Below are 17,830 nucleotides of genomic sequence, written 5' to 3'. Positions count from 1 at the left end.
CTCGCGAGATGTTGCTTCGCGCGATACGAAGGGAGACCAAGACTCGTAAATGTGGAGGTTATGAAAATATTTGTCCATAGTTCCGAAAACAAAACCTTATGGATGGTGTCGGGAGTGACGATGACCAGCATGTTGCTCTTGATGATACGTTTAGTACAGTGTGTGGAGATTTAGGGCTTGGGGACGGACTGCGGCCTACTAGCTACTTACAGTTTGAACTAGGTTTTATGACTGATGAACCATCGTCGTCAAATGGAAAAGAAGCAAGCAGTAAACAATCACAAAATGCTAGAGAAAACGGGCGTGCAGGTGGAGCAAGATCAGCAAATGGTGATCAGGGAGAAAATCAATGGCAAGAAAAAAGGCTCAGCTCTGATTCGGTTTCATTACTTTATTCTGGGAAGAATTCACGCGAAGATATGTCCGAGGAAGTGGGAGAAACAGAACAGTTCCCGACTTACGCTGATGTACCTTATGGTACGTCTCTTAGGCAGCAGAAGAAATTGTATGAACAAAATTTGGGAAACATTTTGAAAAAACATGGCGCTGGACATACTTCTAATGACGGCAAGTATAGGAAGTCATAAATACAGACTGTTACTGCAGCACACCTAACACTAAAAATAATATTGTCATTTCTGTTTCTTTTATTAGTTAAATATTTCTTTGGCTCATTGCTTATACAAGTGTTGTTACAATCACTGTACAACCTTGACGTGGTTGCATAATTAGAATTACAATAAAATGTGTGCTTGTGTATGCATGTTTAAGCACACTATTGATGTAGCATATTTTTATATATATATTCCAATCCTTTCCTGTAGGTGAAGATAAAAGACCGACAAATGAAGAAATTGATGACAAGTTGCATTCAGCTCTGCAGGTAAAACACACATGAAAGTATTTTTAAAGTCATTTTGTACACATGTTGATTGTGATAGTAAAGCAAACATATATATAGGTATTTTTTTTTAATCTGGTTTTTCAGTGCAGTGCACAGTTTAATAGAGTAAATCTTTCCCAATCCAAACCCTCATATAATTCCAGCATCCCAAATGTTAGATATTTCATGAAAATAGCTGGAAAATATTTTAAAAAAGTTTTAGTGAACGTCAATAGTTAAAAGTGTTGAGTTACAAAATCTGAAATCCAGTTGCCACTGTTTGACTGAGTATGAATTGTCAGAGGGGATTTTTATTATATTGTCTATGATTATAAATTTCTTTATTGGAGAACTGACCTTTTTTTTATAAATTTCATTTTTTTTAAAGCGATGTATGCATACATGTATTTGCACAATGCTGATCTAGTTGAGTGATATCAACATTAAAATATTGCAGATTCTACCTATTTTATTACTTGATCTATTGTTAACATTAAGCAACTTTTCATTCTTAGTTCTAAATAACTGCCTGAAAATGGCTTATTCATCAAATATATTTGCATGCCATTTTTGTAATTTTTGACAACACTTTCAATTTTTTTTTTTTTTTTTACTTACAAATCTTTTTGACAGGAGGTTGAAGAGTTAAAGCTAGATCTTGAAGTGTGTCGACAGAGACTTGATGCTAAGTACCAGGCCATTGCTGTTCTTAAGAAACAAGTGAGGAATTTCTTGGCATGCTTGGAAAGATGTTCTAAAAATTGCAGGGTTTTTTTTTTTTTTTTTTTAATATGCCAGTATAAGTTTTTGAAGTATTGTAGATTGGGTAAAATCAAGAGTATGTAGCAATAACAAACTGTGCAGCTCACATTAAAAAAGCAAAATATCAGGTATAAATAGACAAACACATTGCTTGATATTTGTGCTACATTATTTCAGTCAGATGAGAATAGTCATGAACTTTTGACAAGTGAGCTGAAAGCAAGAGAGAGGAACAAGCAGCTGGCGGAGGTATACAGCTTCTTCTTTATTTATACTGATACTTGCTTTTCAAATATTGTACTTAGAACAAATAATACAACTGTTATCAGGTTGACTTTAAAATGTTCATTTCTTATGATAATATTTTTTATGCAACTTGTCACAGTACTTATTTAAGTTTTTTCCCATTGACTTTTACCAATTAAAAGATGTTGCTGCATTATGTCTTGCTTGCCCACTTCGGCATACTACTAATAAAATAACTAAGAATACAGATAAATGCATATTTTGTACAAATTGTTGCAAGTTGTCACCAAAACAGTGTCTTACATTGCTCGTAATAGTATTTTACCCTATGCTTTCAGAAACAAAGTGAAAGGACTGATATTTTACTAGAATACTAGTCTAGACACTGTACTAATCACAGTTTCTCCTTGCCCTGTTCCTTAAGCATCATGGCTCTAGTGTACCACAAACTGTAGTGTTGGCTGCAGGGACTAATATTCATTTACTGATTGCAGAAAAGGAAATATTGAATGATATGCATGAGCTGCATGGCAGAAAATGAGTTTGGAAGATGAAATGCATGGAATGACAATAATAATAATCATGTATTTGTAGTGAAATATTATGTGGTGCTATCTTCTATACCCATAATGCACAGGAAGTCAACAAACTTCAGTTTGAACTCCATTTGCAAGAAGCTTCGTTCCAGGATAGTCAGCAAACTTGGTCCCAGCGGTTTGACCGGTAACATGCCCTTTACTCCTTTCCCACTGTAGATCTCTCCCTACCTCAAGCTGAATACATGGGTGAGAACTATTAACTGATATGTAAATGCATTTCTTGATGTTAAGTTTTTTTTTTCTTTTTTAACTCGTGCGCTAGTTACTTCCATCTAGTCCATTTTGGTTGTTGAACTGAACAGTGACTGACCCATTGTTCAGTTCTCAGTTTAGAGCAAGATGCTCACATAGTTGTCCTGTTTTATATTTCACTTACATTTGATTCTATCCTTGTCCATTTTTTAATTTTTTTTTTTCCCGCTGACAATATTTTCCAAGACTGTAACAGAAAAGTTTCTTTTTCAATCCCCTTTAACTGAACTCATTGTAAGCATGAATTAATGAGAACCGTATTAAGAGTAGTCACATTTAACACTGTGCAAAGTGTTGAAATACACCATTGATGCAGTTAGAATATCCCATCTCAGTTTGGCTTTGAAATTAGATTATTTTCTAATGTGTAAAAGTATTTTTCATAAAACTTTTTTTTTCTTGTGTTAGTTTTTTTTTTTTTTTTACCTTCGTTGTTTTTGCTTATGTCTGACTTAAAATTATGTTGAGGATATTTACATGTGAGAACATAAAAAAGTACATGCATGTGAGTGTGGGTTTGCACATCGGTCTAGTTCAGGGGTAGGCAACATGGTGCCTGTCTATACTATTATGTATGTTACTCAGTAAGTTTGTATCAAACAAGTAGTTCCTCATATTTCTCAGTACCTTTGAAGTAGCTCTCAGTGTCAAAATGTTGGTGACCCCTGGTCTAGATTGTTGTGTATGAGTAGCAGACTGCATGTGTGCATGCAGGTTGCTCTTGCATGTGTTTTCACATGACAGGGACAGCATTTCAAATGTTTATCAGACTTTGCTTTGATACTACTCACTCACTGTTAAGGCATGATTTGTTTTATCACAAATCTTTGAAACCAGACATATTTGGTTACTTATTATGTCGGAGATAACTAAATTCTCCTCTCTTTATTTTTAAGAGCAGAAATGAAGCTTGCTAAAATATCAGTAATCTCTTACTCAAATATACATTTGACTGGGTAGCTTAATGAAGTGGTAGGTAAATATGACTGCTTTTGGGGTACTTGATATCTGGCAAGATAAGATTTGTGATTTGTTTTCAGCTAGTGTTCTTTTCGATAGCTCGAAGGACCAAAAGTCTAAGGCAAAGGTCTATTATATGAGAAGTAGGTCAAGTCAAGTAAAACCATATAGAAAAGAGAATTATGGATTTTAAGACACACTGAAAATATCTCAGCATCTTGGAGTACTAAAAAAAAAGTGGTGCTAGATGGATAGGCTTAAAACGAAATTGTCATTAAGATTTCTTAAGTGAACATTAATCGGGAGAACAGGTGACATTTGCTTGTGTACATTGCCGAAGGTTTCTAGAAAATATTGTGTAGTGGTTTTTCTTGCATGACAGCTTTTGTGTTGCTGATGCTAAGTTGCTTGTTTTTGCCCTGGGTCTAGCCTGGTGGTGGCAGTAGTGTGGTGGTGGTGGAGCACGGTGCCTTAGGTTTTGGGGAGACACCCAGAGAGACTTTGCAGCGCAAGTACCTCAGGTAAATCATGCTTAGGTTACTTGACATTTGTCACTTTGGTCCTGCTGCGAGAACATCAGGTAATTTTTGTTGTTGTTGTGAGATCCACTGGTATTTATGGTAGAATCAGTTAAAGAAGTTGCTTGTTTACAGTCTTCAGGCAAATATTACCTTAAGTATTGGCACCAGGCATGAGTGGTGAAATAATCCAGTCAGAAGAGTGCAGCACTTTTTACAGAAATATTAATGAATTGTTTAATGTTTGTTCCTTCAATTTCTTTTTTCCTTATGTCTGCACACTTATTCAGATTATATCTGGATACTTTTTTTTTAAAATACATGTAGTCCAAGATCTTAAAGCTTGACTGGATGAAAAAGTAAATTATTAAGGGTAAGAAAAATCAGGAATATTAAGGTTAAGCACGTTTTTATTTTTTTTAAGTAGTGGTTTTTTTGGTTGGGGAGAAGATAAAGCTATGTTCACATTTTAATAGACTTGCAGTCAGCTTTAAATAGCTATAGATGTGGTTATGTATGCTTGAGAGCAGAGTCCTAAAAAAAAAGAAAAATTAACACAAAAAATATTTGAAAAACAACATAGATTGTCTTATGACCCTTATGTTCTGACTCATTATAGCAAGTACGCTGTTTAGAATGACGGGAGTTTTTCCATTCATGAGCTATACTTCTCCCTCCCTCCAATCATCTATTTATATTTAGCTCGATTGGTTTTGTTACAGAGTATGTAAAGAGAATGCTGAGCTTATATCCACTCTGGATGCTCGCTCAGAAGAGCTAAGCCGGACGAATGCTCATAAATTAGGTAAGTCAGAGCAGCTATTCATTCCTTTAGGATGAACAGTTTTGAAACTCCTTAGAATTTAAAAAAAAAATGCCTTATTGTTAGATATCTGTATGCATTTTCTCTTCATAGTGATATTTGAAGAATATTATCAAAAGAAAATTGTCATGTGTCATCTTTTTTGTGTTATTTGTGTCAGATATTGATACACAATTGAAGACTTTATAGCTTTCTCATAATCTGCTTCTGTAATTTATTTTTTTTTTAGATACTTGCGACCACCATCATCATTTGTGCTCTCATTATTTGCTTTTAAACTATAAAGGATGTGAATAATTTCCAGCTCTTAGCCATGAACGCGAAGAGCTTCTCGCCATGCTTGATATGAAAGACCGTGCCAGGTTCAGACTGTGTCATCCTTTGCTTTCAGAAGAAGAATTTTCCCATTATTCTACAACAGAGGTGAAGAAGCATAATAAAGATATTTTAGTTCTTTCTTCTTGATTTGTTTGGTGTGTAAAGGCTGTTTAAGACCTGTGGGTCTCTCAATGGCAGTTGCTGATCTTTAACAGAAATAATACATCATAAAATGTGACAGGAAATTTAGGTGAAGGATGGCTTCAGAAAATAGCAGTTTTGGGATGATCTGGTCAAATTTAAGATATCAGAATTTAATACTTTGATATATAATAATAAGGCTCACCTATGTTGTGTCCTAAGCCTTTCATTCATATGTTGTGGTAGGGGATAAAATTCTGATTCCAATATACAGCATGTTGCACTTTGTGCGATCTTCATGCGTGTAATCAAGGCTCAAGCAAAAGCCATATTCACTATCAGCACAAGGCTTTGAAAGAAAATTGGTGAGGGTAAGTGTGAGAAAAGAATTTATTTAGCATCAAAATACATTTTTGCAACAAAACACACATGAACTTTATTACATATCAAAGTATTAAACTTAAGTATTTCAAATTAGACCAGGTCACCCTAAAACTGCCATTTTCTGGAGCCAGTACTCATCTTAACTAAAAATTTAGATTACTACAGCTGAGCTTTACAAACATTTAGGTAGCATTGCATAACTGCTTGCTTAAGGGCAGAAGACTGAAGCATATTGATATATGTCTGTAGCTTGCTGTGCTTGGAGTCTGTCGATGTCATGGAGCAAGGCATGAGCCATGTCATTGTGCATATGCAGCAGCAAACTTGATGCGGGAAGTCTGCAGACTCAGAGATGAAGTGGGATATAAGCAGTATTATTTTACTGGTATTCTGTGATAATAAATATGAAATGGCCAAAGCTAAAATCCAATAACTTTAATGATTTATTTATGAAGAAAAGTGGGATTGTTTAGTAATTGATCTTCATTCTACTATTATTACCTCCATCATTATAACTACATTATTGTTATTGCCTTCACTAAAGTCCTTGAGCAGTGTGCGTACATATTATTGAACAGGCTAGGCAGATGCTTCAGAGGCGCGATGAGGCCTACATGACAGTAGATGCATACCGACAGGCGTTTGAGGAGCAGTTGGAGAAGAGCCGATGCCTGTCTCGGCAGCTTGCCAGTCTTGCCACATCAGCATCACGGGCTGTGAAAGCACGAGCTGCCATAAAGTGGCTTCTGAGTGTCCTTGCTGATGGTGAGGTCATGCTAACTCAACATGCAGTGTTGTACTTATTTTTCAGCTCTTCATTTAACCCTGACATTAGTTGCCTTTTTATTTTTACCAAGAACAGTTTTATCTAAACAGCAATGCTGGAATGAAAGCCCAGTGTGCCCTCTCTTCTGCAGACCAAAATATTTTATCCCTATAGGATGAATAATCATAAATAATATTAGCCATCAGAGCATTTTGAAGATTGTTTTATGTATGCAATCATGTGTATGCCTTTGGACAGATATAACCTGCTTTCATGCAAGAGCTTTTTTTTAATTTTATTTTGTCTCATTTGTAATCACACTATCTCATGCTGCAGATGACTATCCCCCATTAACCAGGGATGGTGGAGACAACTCACCTACTCACACACCATCTAGCCTTGAAGCGCTTACTCTTCCTGAGTTGGTCTCTCTCCTCACTGAGATGGTAAGCTGCAACTTTGTGATTACTTGTAAATGCTTTTGCAAATACAAACTTTCACAGTTTACGTACAATGCTTCTTGTCTCCACACACCCATCTGCTTGCTTACACTGTCCCCACCCTCCACCAATTTATTAGAGGTACACACATACACTTTAGTACTTCTGTTTAAAAGTGCTATAACAGTTGGTATGAAGGACTTGGCAGAAGCACTCTTCTTTGCAACCAGTTGTCTCCATCTACAGCCAGGGGGTAGCATAACTTTTAACTTGTAGCCCAGGTGTATAGATCAGGGGTCTTTGTAGAAAGCCAAACCATGCCAACTGGTTAAGTGCTATAAATAATTTGTATCAGGCTGTGATACGTTGATTCCAAGTACAGGGCCATTACACTGAAATTCCTCAACTGCCTTAGCTGGAACAGTTGCTGATGTGCTTTCCTGGAAATGATATTGTTTTTCTGGAAAGATAGTTTGTTATATAAGCCAAGACTACTTATCTTTTTAAGTTCCGCAGTATTAACTGATGGTGTTTGAAGGGTAAAAAGCTCTAAATTAAGTTTTGCATTTGTATCTTCCTTTAGTTTTATTATGTCTGATAAAAAAATATTTCAGTAAATGGATCTTCATCATTACCTGATTAGTTGTGAAGTCATAAGATTTAACAGTGTTTGTGGTTCCGTTTCCCTGTATAGATTTTGTATCTCTTTACTCAAGACTCAAGATTTGTTTACTGTTAGTATTTCCTCTGCATCTAATAGGTTTGCTGGAATCTAAATTTGTGCATTAGTTCCTGCTAACTGGTGTCTTGAAATATATTGTCTGTAATCTTTGACTGTTATTTATAGCTGCACGAGAAAAAAGAAGCCCTTGCTCACCAGAAGCTTGCTGCTCAAGTGTTGGCAGCACGTCTGCACGAAATGGAGCGCAAATTACAGCAGTCTTCAGAATCTGATGGGGATGTGCATCATGGATGAACTTACATTATGTCTTGTCACATCATGCAAATGAAGCACAAACTACAGCAGTCCTCAGAATCTGCTGTTGTGTGTTGTGGGTGAATTCACATCATGTACAGGTTTTTAATATTTGTTTTCTGAATCAGACCTTGAGACATTGTTACATAATCTTTAATCATTTTACATCATTTTGAATTTTGGTTGCTAACCCAATATGCAGTGTTCTATTTTGTTTTCCGCACTTTTTGCATAAAAGAGAAATTCACACACAGGTTTACACTTTGTCAGCCTTAGACAGTGCAGACTTTAATGATCACATATCAAGTAAAAATGAACAAACATTGTTCTTGTTGATGAAAGTTTACAATAAAGCATTAAATAGGCTCCAGAATTTTTGTTTTAATTTGCTGTAGAATTCAGCTCACTGTCTTGTGATGTTGACACTATCAGCATTGACCTTGCAAAGTCTGAAAAGAAACTGAATAACAAAGATTATGCAAGAGCGAGACTGACATAAATAAGGAAGATGCAGCTGTAGAACTGCACAATTTTAGGGATTTGTGGCTATTAGTATATAGCCTACTTGTTACTATATAGATAACTATAAGTCTCAAAGTGCACAGAGGTGAACTTTCTTCCATAATAAAAATCAGGAAACCTGGAGTGATTTTGTTGGAGCTTCACCCCTAGATAGCGGACATTTTAAAATGAAATTAAAGGACAGATATTGACTATTATCGTAATAATGAACAAGCAAAACTTACTAGATCTTTATTTTGGTCTTCATTTTGGACACTAAAACAGTACTGGCAGTAAAAGATAATGAACACAATGCAATTAACCCCCAAACAATGATCAAGAACTCAAACTAAAATTAAAAGTTTGCTTTTTTGCAGCAAGCATTCTTGTGATGTCCTTTGAAGTCATGGTCTCTTTTTGTCACTAAAAAAAATTAAAATCAGAAAAATGTGTTCAGTAACATTTTTTTTCAACAAATGATCACCAAACACAAGAACACAAGCCAATTCTTAAAGTAATCCAACTACTAGGCTCTCAACTCTCCCATGATAAAAGCTAAAAACTTGCCAATATGTATTTTTCGGCTCTGTTTCTATTGATGTAATGTAAGGAATAATTTGTGCTAGAAATTTTGTGAAAGAAAGCATTTAAGCAATGTGTATCTATGTAGTGTGCTTGTATTCGAAGTGTATACATGCTGATATTATTATTTTCCCTCCCCTTTCAACTTTTGATACCTAAATTACCACCATGCTGCGATCACTTCTTTATTCAAGCACAGTATAAATCATTGCTCATTTATTGGAGCATGCTATGAAACAAGACCTTCAGCATCAAGTTTCCACCACTTTTATATGGCTAGGTTACGATGCTTTTGTCACTTTTGTCCACTGGTTTGTTCCTTGAACTTTTCAAGACAGACCTTGCAAAATCACTGGCTGTGTCAATATTTTAAACACGGGTCATAATGTGGGTTCTAGCTTTCATCAATTCCCATGTCCAATGCTTCTCCACTCCAAACGTTTTGTCAGTTGACCATCACTTTATCTCTAATGTTCAAGAACGGCATTTTCACAAGTGTCAAATGCCAACCATATTTTTATAGCAACCTAGGCAAATGTGGTGGACCAAATTCCAAATTGGAATGAGTTTTCCTAGCACAAGGTTAAGCTCAACCATTGGAAAGAACTGAAGGGAAAGTGGTAAAGGACTGATGGATTTGGACACTTTCAGAACTGGATTCTGGCTTTCCAGCCCTAAATTTTACCCTTTGCAGTGTTTGATTTGAAGAACGAAATCATTTTCTCTGCAGGATTCAATGTTCATGTGCTAGCCTCTGCAGTACCTAACTGTATGAGGCGGTCCGGTGGCCAAACGGTTAGCGCCTGTCACCAATACAGTGAAGGTTGGCTGTCCTGGGTTCAACTCTCATCTTGGGCACACTGTTCTTTCTTTGCACGTGGCATCTGTTTACAGGGCTGGCTTCCTTGCCGTGATATAGCCATAGTTGCTGGCGCGGTGGAAAACACCAATCCCCCTTCCCCACACCTAACTGAATGAGAATGAAAGAATGTTAATGTATTTTGCTGCAGAACACAAGTTGTGTTTTATTTGGTATGAATATTTCAGGGGAGCGTTATTTGGAAACTTGTGTATCACAGAGTTAGATCATGATTGATTATTTAGTATATGTAATGAACTAAATAAAGCTAGAAACTTGGAAGCTGTTTTATTTCCTTGTGGAATTTGGCGCTGAATGTATTTGCTCTGATGGTGGCAATTATATTTTTTCCCCGTTTCCTTTTCAGGCAGCAGTCAGTGACATCCAATATAAATTCCAGGGATGCTTTCCAAATTGGACAGTGCCACAAATAAACAAAACACAATTAGCATTATTATTATCTTCTAGAAAATTTTATTCTAAACATATATTTTAATTTATTACAATTAAACTTGTGCAAGTTTACAAACATGAAATATTCTTATATTGCTATATATAAAAAATAACTAGAAATGAGTTGCATTGTAGAGTAGGGTGTAAATCATCCAATGAACTGCAACAGATCGACATGCACATTTGGGGTTTTGTTCAACCAGCTACCTGAGTTAAAAAATGTAAAGCAAAGAAATCTGCAATTAGCAGAACACTTTTTCTGCCCCAAATGCAAAAATCGTGTTTTTTTAAACTTAATGTTTTTCAAAAGTTCTGTATTTAATAACTGCAAAGGAAAGATCTCGTTTCTGATAACATTTGTTCTGTCAGACAATAATTATAAACAATACAGGCACCAGTTTTCATTTCTAGGAAAATTTTGGTTTGTCTAAAATGATGGCCGCAGCTGTACAACTACTGTACAACTACTTTAGGGTTTTACTAGTCATCCACAATTTGTTGCTATGACATCACTTAGTATTAATTTTGTCCCTTATTTACTTAACTGAATGGTAATAGTATAATATTATGTAATCAATAAACATATACAACAAAGAAGTATCCACTCCGGAAATCTAAAAAGTATAGATCATGCAGAAAATAAGGATTTTAAGTACAAAACATTTCAAGGCAAAATAGCAGATTGACATTCTAACTGAAGGACATTTCTTGCGGAAATAGGAAGGTGTTCTGCTTACCACAGAGCAAAATCTTTTTTTCACATTTGAAATCAGGCTAATGAATTGTACAAAACTTCAAATGTGCATCAAAACTGCAAGCATCACTACACCCTATTGTACAGCCACATTGAACTGAAAATGAGTCTTTGAATGTGTTCTGTAATTTTTCGTACATTTGGCATTTTCTGAATGCCAGTCATCTTGCATTTTGAATCATTATCCGAGCACGTAACTTTTTAAATTTTAAAATCTAAAGTCTGTGTGCCAAATGTTAAAAAAAAAACCTATGAGATCACATAAAAAATAAAATTGTGCTGGGAGAAACACTTTTGACAAAACTATTCAGCAGCGCTAAGCACTGTTAGTCTTTAAGGTTCTCATGCGTGGAGTTGGGAAAAAATGATTTCATAAATAAAGCTGGAAATCATGTGAAAACTTTTAGACTAGAGTCTAAAGACCAGAACATGAGAGTCTTGAAAGGACGTTAATAATATCTCTCCTGGATGCATTATTGTACTGAGAATTTAACAGGAATGTAAGAAGTTGCAAAACTTCTTTCTTTGTACTAAATGTCATTCGATGCTAGTCAATGAGCATAAAATGTACATGTAGATAATAAGAGGTAGGCTAATAAACGCATCGTACAAAAATTTAATTTGCTCTTCGGTACAGCCTGTTTTCTATCACAACAGACAAAAATTAATATGCACAATAATCCTCATCAATAAAAAAAACCAGCAACAACTATGTAAAATGTCTCATCAACCAAAAGTCAAACAAAAAGCAAAATAAGCTATTTCAGCTTATCTTGCTCTTGCTCCTGCTGGCGCTTTTGCAAAAAAGCTTGCACAGAGCGCCAAAGTGCAGTTATATTTCCAGAACCAAAACCTCTTGCCCCAGTCCTTTGTATCACCTCCAGAAAGAAGGTGTCCTTTTCAAACAATGGCCTGGTAAACTTTTGCATCAAATACCTGCAAATAAGAGATTGACCTACGTACAATTTGGAATATAAGCATAAAATGCACTGGAAACGTAAGCATAAGCCTGGAATATGCCACAAAGCACAAGCTAAATGGTTTACTCAAAGCAACGGGCATATTCTATGCTAATTTGTTGATTGCAACATGTGCATATTGTCCCTGTGGTCTTAAATAAACTGGTAGAGCAGCGGTTCTCAACCTGTGGGGCGCGACCCCCTGGGGGGTCGCGACGTGCCTACAAGGGGGTCGCGAAGGTGGTCATTTTTTTTACAAGTTTCTTATACCGGTATTAGTGAAATTAGTTTAGATCCGTGTAACCGAGGGTGAGGGCGATCAAACTCCAAATCTCTTCTCCCTATTCAAGTACACTGTCTCGGCAATGCAGTGACTTCTCACTTCCAAAACTAAAAACACAATCCCCCTCTCACAATTAAGCCTCCAATCTCCCTCCTCTCGCATTTGCCCTCTCTCTCCCCAATCTTCAATCGCGGACTCCCCTCTCCCTCTCAGCAATGAAAGTTCTTTCTGCAGTTTTCAACTTATATGTTATGAGCAAGGATTTTTCAGCATTGGCAGCACTGAAGTCGAAATACAGAAATCGTGTGGACGCAGAGGCTGAGCTGGAATAGCAGTGGGTACAACATCGCCACAGGTTCGCTTCTCGTGCAACAGCAAAGGGCTCAACCTTCTCATTATCAAAGTGAGTGTCCAATAAAATAATATTTATTAGCACCGCAGAATTTGCTTTAGTAAAATTCATTAACAGTTATACTTTTTGCAGATACGAACTTTGTTCTTCCGTTGTTGATTTCCTCGACGCGGCGTTCGAGGTTAGCTAAGGCTCCCCCCCCCCTCTTCCACTGACGTAGCTGGCTAAGGGGGTCGCGGACGTACCGGTGTTCGTCAGGGGGGTCGTCACAAGTAAAAGGTTGAGAACCGCTGTGGTAGAGGCTTATGAAGAGTTTTTTCCCAAAAAAAAAAAAAAAAGAATTAATAAAATAAATAAAATGACAGCTCAGTTCTTAACCAACCTGTAAGGACTGCTTTTCTCTAAAATACTACAATCATCCAGCTTAGAAGGAAGGTGGCTGTCTGCCTCAGTATCCAAAAGAATTCCAGTGTCCTTGAGTGAGTTTACATCCATGCCAATGGCAACCATTTCCTTCAACTGGCCCACCTTTCAGAAAAAAAAACAGTACTTTTGACAACACAAATAAATAGAAAGAATTCTGCATAGCTTCACGCTGACCCTTCTATGAGACTGTTAGTCTGGCATAAAGGTTAAAAAAAATCCCCAAACTTCCTGTAGGGTTCCCTGCATCTAAGATGACTCATCTTTATATATATATAAATTAGCTGCATCTCACCTCTGTGTAGTAAGTGTATGGAGGTTCATTGAACTCTACGCCCTGATGCTGAAGCTGTGCCACAGCACTAATGATGTCACTGGTGTGAAGTCCTATGTGTTGAACACCTGGACCTCCATGGTTCTCAATAAACATATTTATCTGGTTGGGACCTGGTATACATCAGGATGACAAAATATTCATTGAAAATTATCAGTGCATTATATGTATAATCTGGTTCCTAAAAGCATTTTTTAAAAACTTTCAGCCATTCTATATTACATGCTGATCAGGTAAATATACTCCTTCAAGTAACAGTGATACATCAATAGTGATTGTTCTCTGTGCAATGACATCTTCAAATATATGCAAACAAATACCAATAAATCATGTAGTTTTCTGTATTATTGCAGATGTTGGATCACCTTGCTTGGGTAAAGCCTCTGCAATAACAAATTTAACACTCCCAATGCCTTTTTCTTTCATAGCAAGTCCTGTCTCAGCACATTTCCAGTACTCAAAGGCCATTAGCCTCATGCCTATATCTTCACCCTTGATGACAAATCCTTCATCCTTATCCTCAATTCTGCAACAGATAATAAAGATGAAATAAAAGAACTATTAGAAGATTCTTACTCAGCAAATCAGATGTAAAATGCTATTTTAGATTCTAAAATACTAGGACATTATTTCAAGATCAAAAGATCACAAAAAAGCCTATCACTATATTTGGATGCTGTAAAACGCCATGAACGCAACTATCGTAACCCTTTGACTGCTAGTTGCTAATGAGGAATGTGTGCATGCCTGTGCCTGGGAATTTTGATGATTTTTCGGTTTTCGGTCATTATTTTTTGTTAAATCTGGAGCGCAGGAGATGCATGCAAGGCATATAAAACAAGTATATAATACAATTCATAGACAGAAGTGATTTTTCTAATCAGTAAGACCAATAAGAACCAAGAAATAAGATTTTTTGGATTCTTATTTTATTCAAATTTATATTTTTTTAATAGAAATACCAAATAAATGTGAAAACAATGTCACACATGGTCAAGTAATTAGAGTAATTCTTGACTTTAAAACTGTGTTCTTTTTGTGGATTTCATTCAGAAAGTAAAAAACACAGCCCAGATAAAGTTCAAGGCTTACTGTTTCTTGAAAACCTGAACTCATTTCTCACAAAAATGTTGCCGTCTTCACTAATTTACATGTTACCCAGTCTACATATACCTGCTATGGGAAACCTGAGGTAGGTTCATCTCAACGGTTTATGTTGTTCATTCATACAAGTCACAAGCACTGTCATTTCAAATACAAACTCAACATTCATACACGAAAGTTTGTTCTCCACATTCTGCTGCTCTAAAGGCCCTTTCCGGGCTTGTGTATTGTACTATGCTTGGAAATATTTTCATTCCAGCAGACAAAGTTTGCTGTGATGAATTCCAGAGCTGGGTACCATACAGCCCTGGCTTAGGACATTCAGAGTAGCAGAACGTAGAGACTGATACTTATTGCTGCATCGCGCGGAAGTTTTCGTTCCTGGTTTCTCGGTATCGGGCACATTTGAGGGAAAGTGTTTCTGAGTCAACCGAGCAATTAATGTCTTCTGCCACGCCCCCTTCCGCCACCTGCTACTCCACCCTCTTTGACCTCCCGTCTGCTGCAATTCGTTTCCTATTTCTGGGTACCTCCGGCAAATGGTGCAACAAAGTCACCACTGTCTGTCTCACTGCTGTCGTCGGAACTATCTTCTTATGTCGTCACATCAAACTCGAGATCACCGTCTTTATCTCTCATAACACGCTGTCGTCACTTTCATTGCCATCCCGTTCCTGATCCAGGGAATCCACTGATTGTAGATCATCTGAATCACTGTTTGTGATCTCTGACACGGCCTCCTGCAGCGGTTGTTTGACCACTGGATCACCCCAGCACTCGTGCGGTTGGAAAACTCAAGAGGGGGGTCGCTCTACTTCCAACCCCATTAAACACCAATCAGACTAAGGATGGCGTCAGAGCCGTTGCTGTAAATCGAGGGAATCACATATCTGCCGACCGTTACAAAGCCGGCATTCCGGCTTCTCTTTCAAAAATAGAACATATACTACCGACCGAATATATTCGGTCAGTGAACACGCTAAATCATTGCAGCTGGTTAAATGCACAATCAAGTCATATAATTAATTAGTAGTTACAAATAATTATGTCTAGGGGTATATAAATATACGCCTTTTTTAAAAAAAAAAATCGGACATACGCCTTAAGTATAAAATGCTATCTATACCTAGTTTACCTGTTGATTAAAAAACGTTCCATCCCGAAGTTCTGTTGATACCACTGTATCACACCTGCAGACGCGCCTGGCGGACAGCAAAACGTCACGTGATCAATATGGTAGAGGTCACTCGGTGAAGAAGTTTTCCCATTTTGTGTTGTCTCGCTTTCTTTACTCGCACGGTGAAACCCAGGGAGGAAAAGCCCAGAATATTCAGAATCGTCGACAAGTGTGTGATGTACGTTTCCCACGCAAGACTTGACTGTACACATTTGAACTGTACCGGTCTCGTCTGTGAAGGTCTGCAACTGTTTCGTCACTTGCACTCCACGCTTTGATAGATGCTCCAAGCACCGATCTATGCTTTTTACTCGCAACGCCACGTTAAACACAGAATCGTTGACTGCTGCTGGAGATGAAAACCATGGTGTTATGTAAGGATCCTTCCTAACATTGACGATGTGTGGCTCACACAGCTCGGTGATGAGAAAGCGAATAGCATGCGAGCAGACGAGCCACTGCCGAGCAACCGGCGTCTGTCGGCTGCACAAAAGCTGGAATCTGAATTGTTTGAGAAATCTGTTGACGAGGTTCATCCCGTTTCTGACACCAAATTCAACGTGGTGAATGCACGGTGAATCCATTGTTTCCTTTAGTTTCTCAGAGCCGTTACACGCAGCACGTGGATACGAAGTTTGAGTCACAGCAACGTGCGTTTCCAGAGTGGTTTCCCTTGCTATGTTTAACTATGAGCGCCGTTGTAACGGACGGTGGACCCAACGACCTTTATATACCGAGAATCAACGACTTTACGGGTCTTGACTGTTTTGTTCATTCGCACCACAAGTCCATTAGTTTGCAAGTATTAGGCAGATGGCACACTTCTTTTAATGTTTAGCATATGGCACATCTCCATATTAGCCTGTTTGGAAATATACACCATGTGCCATGCAGTTAGTCATTGTGTCCATGCAAGTACTAAATTACACTTTCATACTTTAGAATTATTTTAGGTGAAAAATAATTAAAATGTCATAGCAATACACATGTACTGCAAAGTCCCACAATACAGCAACACCTCTGCGATACAGAATTATATATATATTTTTTTACCTCATTTCCTCGAGCTCCTATCCGTAGGGCTTCTACAACTGTTGGTATACAATATCTGATAGAAGACCGTTAACAGAAACTGTTGTCAATTTGTTAAAAAGTCCAGGATCCAGAGAGTTAGATGGTGAGACAGATTGAAGTCTGAAACTAAACTAAAGACGTGAGATTGCACATTGTCAAAAGCAGAAGACTAAACGATTCCTGGCATGAGCTCTGGGTTTCTCCACATGTTTGTACTTTAAAGTACTTAGAATAAACAGCTCAGTATCGTCGACACCTCTTCCAACTGTGAAAGCAAACTGCAGCAGATCAAGATGTGGATCCACAGCAGTCTTAACCTTGCTCCAAGTATCAGGAATGTGACCAGAATCCACAGGTAGCTGGAATGGATATTGTACAACTCCATTAACTTGTTCGGCACAGTAATGAATGGTGTGTCCACAAATTCCGTCTGGATCCGAAGTTTTGTTAACATTTACTCTCCTCAAGAGATCTTTGACAGTGACTGACCAATCACTAACCCATGAGACTGTTTTAGTGTGGAAACCTCATGAGAGAAGTCATTTTTCTCAAAGAGGTCATAACAAGAATGAAGCACGTTGAGACGATCACACTCATCAACGCCTGCAAGGCCACTGCTTTTTTTAAGGACCGTTTTCCTTGCGACTGACAGAGGACATGTTCTTAGTTCCATGCCAAGCTGCCCTGAGGTCGCCGCTGCTGAACTGCAACTCAACTTTATCTCTGTATCTTTTCTTTGCCTCACTAATGGCATCACGCACCTCCCTGTTGGCTAATTTTCTGTCGTGTGCAGTTCCGGTATAAAACATAAGCTTGTTAGTGTTCAATACGGATTTTAGTTCCTTCGTTACCCAGGGTTTATTTGTAAGAAAGATGACATTTTCATTGGACGGTATGACTGTCAGGA

The 17,830-nt window shown here is 37.5% G+C and overlaps 2 protein-coding genes across 5 annotated transcripts; one reads left to right on the top strand and one right to left on the bottom strand.

The window, feature by feature from the left end:
• The first annotated feature begins 4 nt into the window (after positions 1–4).
• Positions 5–10,292, top strand: LOC112564171 (coiled-coil domain-containing protein 125-like). Of its 3 annotated transcripts, none has more exons than XM_025238810.1 (11): positions 5–477; positions 825–883; positions 1,517–1,603; positions 1,823–1,894; positions 4,132–4,223; positions 4,943–5,025; positions 5,348–5,466; positions 6,136–6,243; positions 6,465–6,651; positions 6,989–7,098; positions 7,940–10,292. In XM_025238810.1, the coding sequence occupies exons 1-11, from the start codon at positions 99–101 to the stop codon at positions 8,066–8,068; spliced, it is 1,425 nt and encodes a 474-aa protein (XP_025094595.1). In that variant the 5' UTR covers positions 5–98; the 3' UTR covers positions 8,069–10,292. The 3 variants fall into 3 exon arrangements, with proteins under 3 accessions (XP_025094595.1, XP_025094594.1, XP_025094593.1); XM_025238809.1 differs by lacking the exon at positions 4,132–4,223 and adding an exon at positions 2,529–2,614 and having other exon boundaries at positions 5–567; XM_025238808.1 differs by having other exon boundaries at positions 6–567.
• A 165-nt stretch (positions 10,293–10,457) lies between these two features.
• Positions 10,458–16,534, bottom strand: LOC112564172 (4-hydroxyphenylpyruvate dioxygenase-like protein). 2 transcript variants are annotated; one of them, XM_025238812.1, is made up of 5 exons: positions 15,808–16,534; positions 13,934–14,094; positions 13,530–13,681; positions 13,194–13,339; positions 10,458–12,153 (listed from the first exon to the last, which is right to left on the bottom strand). In XM_025238812.1, the coding sequence occupies exons 1-5, from the start codon at positions 16,431–16,433 to the stop codon at positions 11,976–11,978; spliced, it is 1,263 nt and encodes a 420-aa protein (XP_025094597.1). In that variant the 5' UTR covers positions 16,434–16,534; the 3' UTR covers positions 10,458–11,975. The 2 variants fall into 2 exon arrangements, with proteins under 2 accessions (XP_025094597.1, XP_025094598.1); XM_025238813.1 differs by lacking the exon at positions 15,808–16,534 and adding an exon at positions 14,742–15,015.
• Positions 16,535–17,830: the final 1,296 nt, after the last annotated feature.

This window comes from Pomacea canaliculata, linkage group LG5 (genome assembly GCF_003073045.1).
Source record: "Pomacea canaliculata isolate SZHN2017 linkage group LG5, ASM307304v1, whole genome shotgun sequence".
NCBI lineage: Eukaryota > Metazoa > Mollusca > Gastropoda > Architaenioglossa > Ampullariidae > Pomacea > Pomacea canaliculata.
The sequence above is the reverse complement of the archived record's forward strand: the minus strand, read 5'-3'. Positions and strand labels throughout refer to the sequence as shown.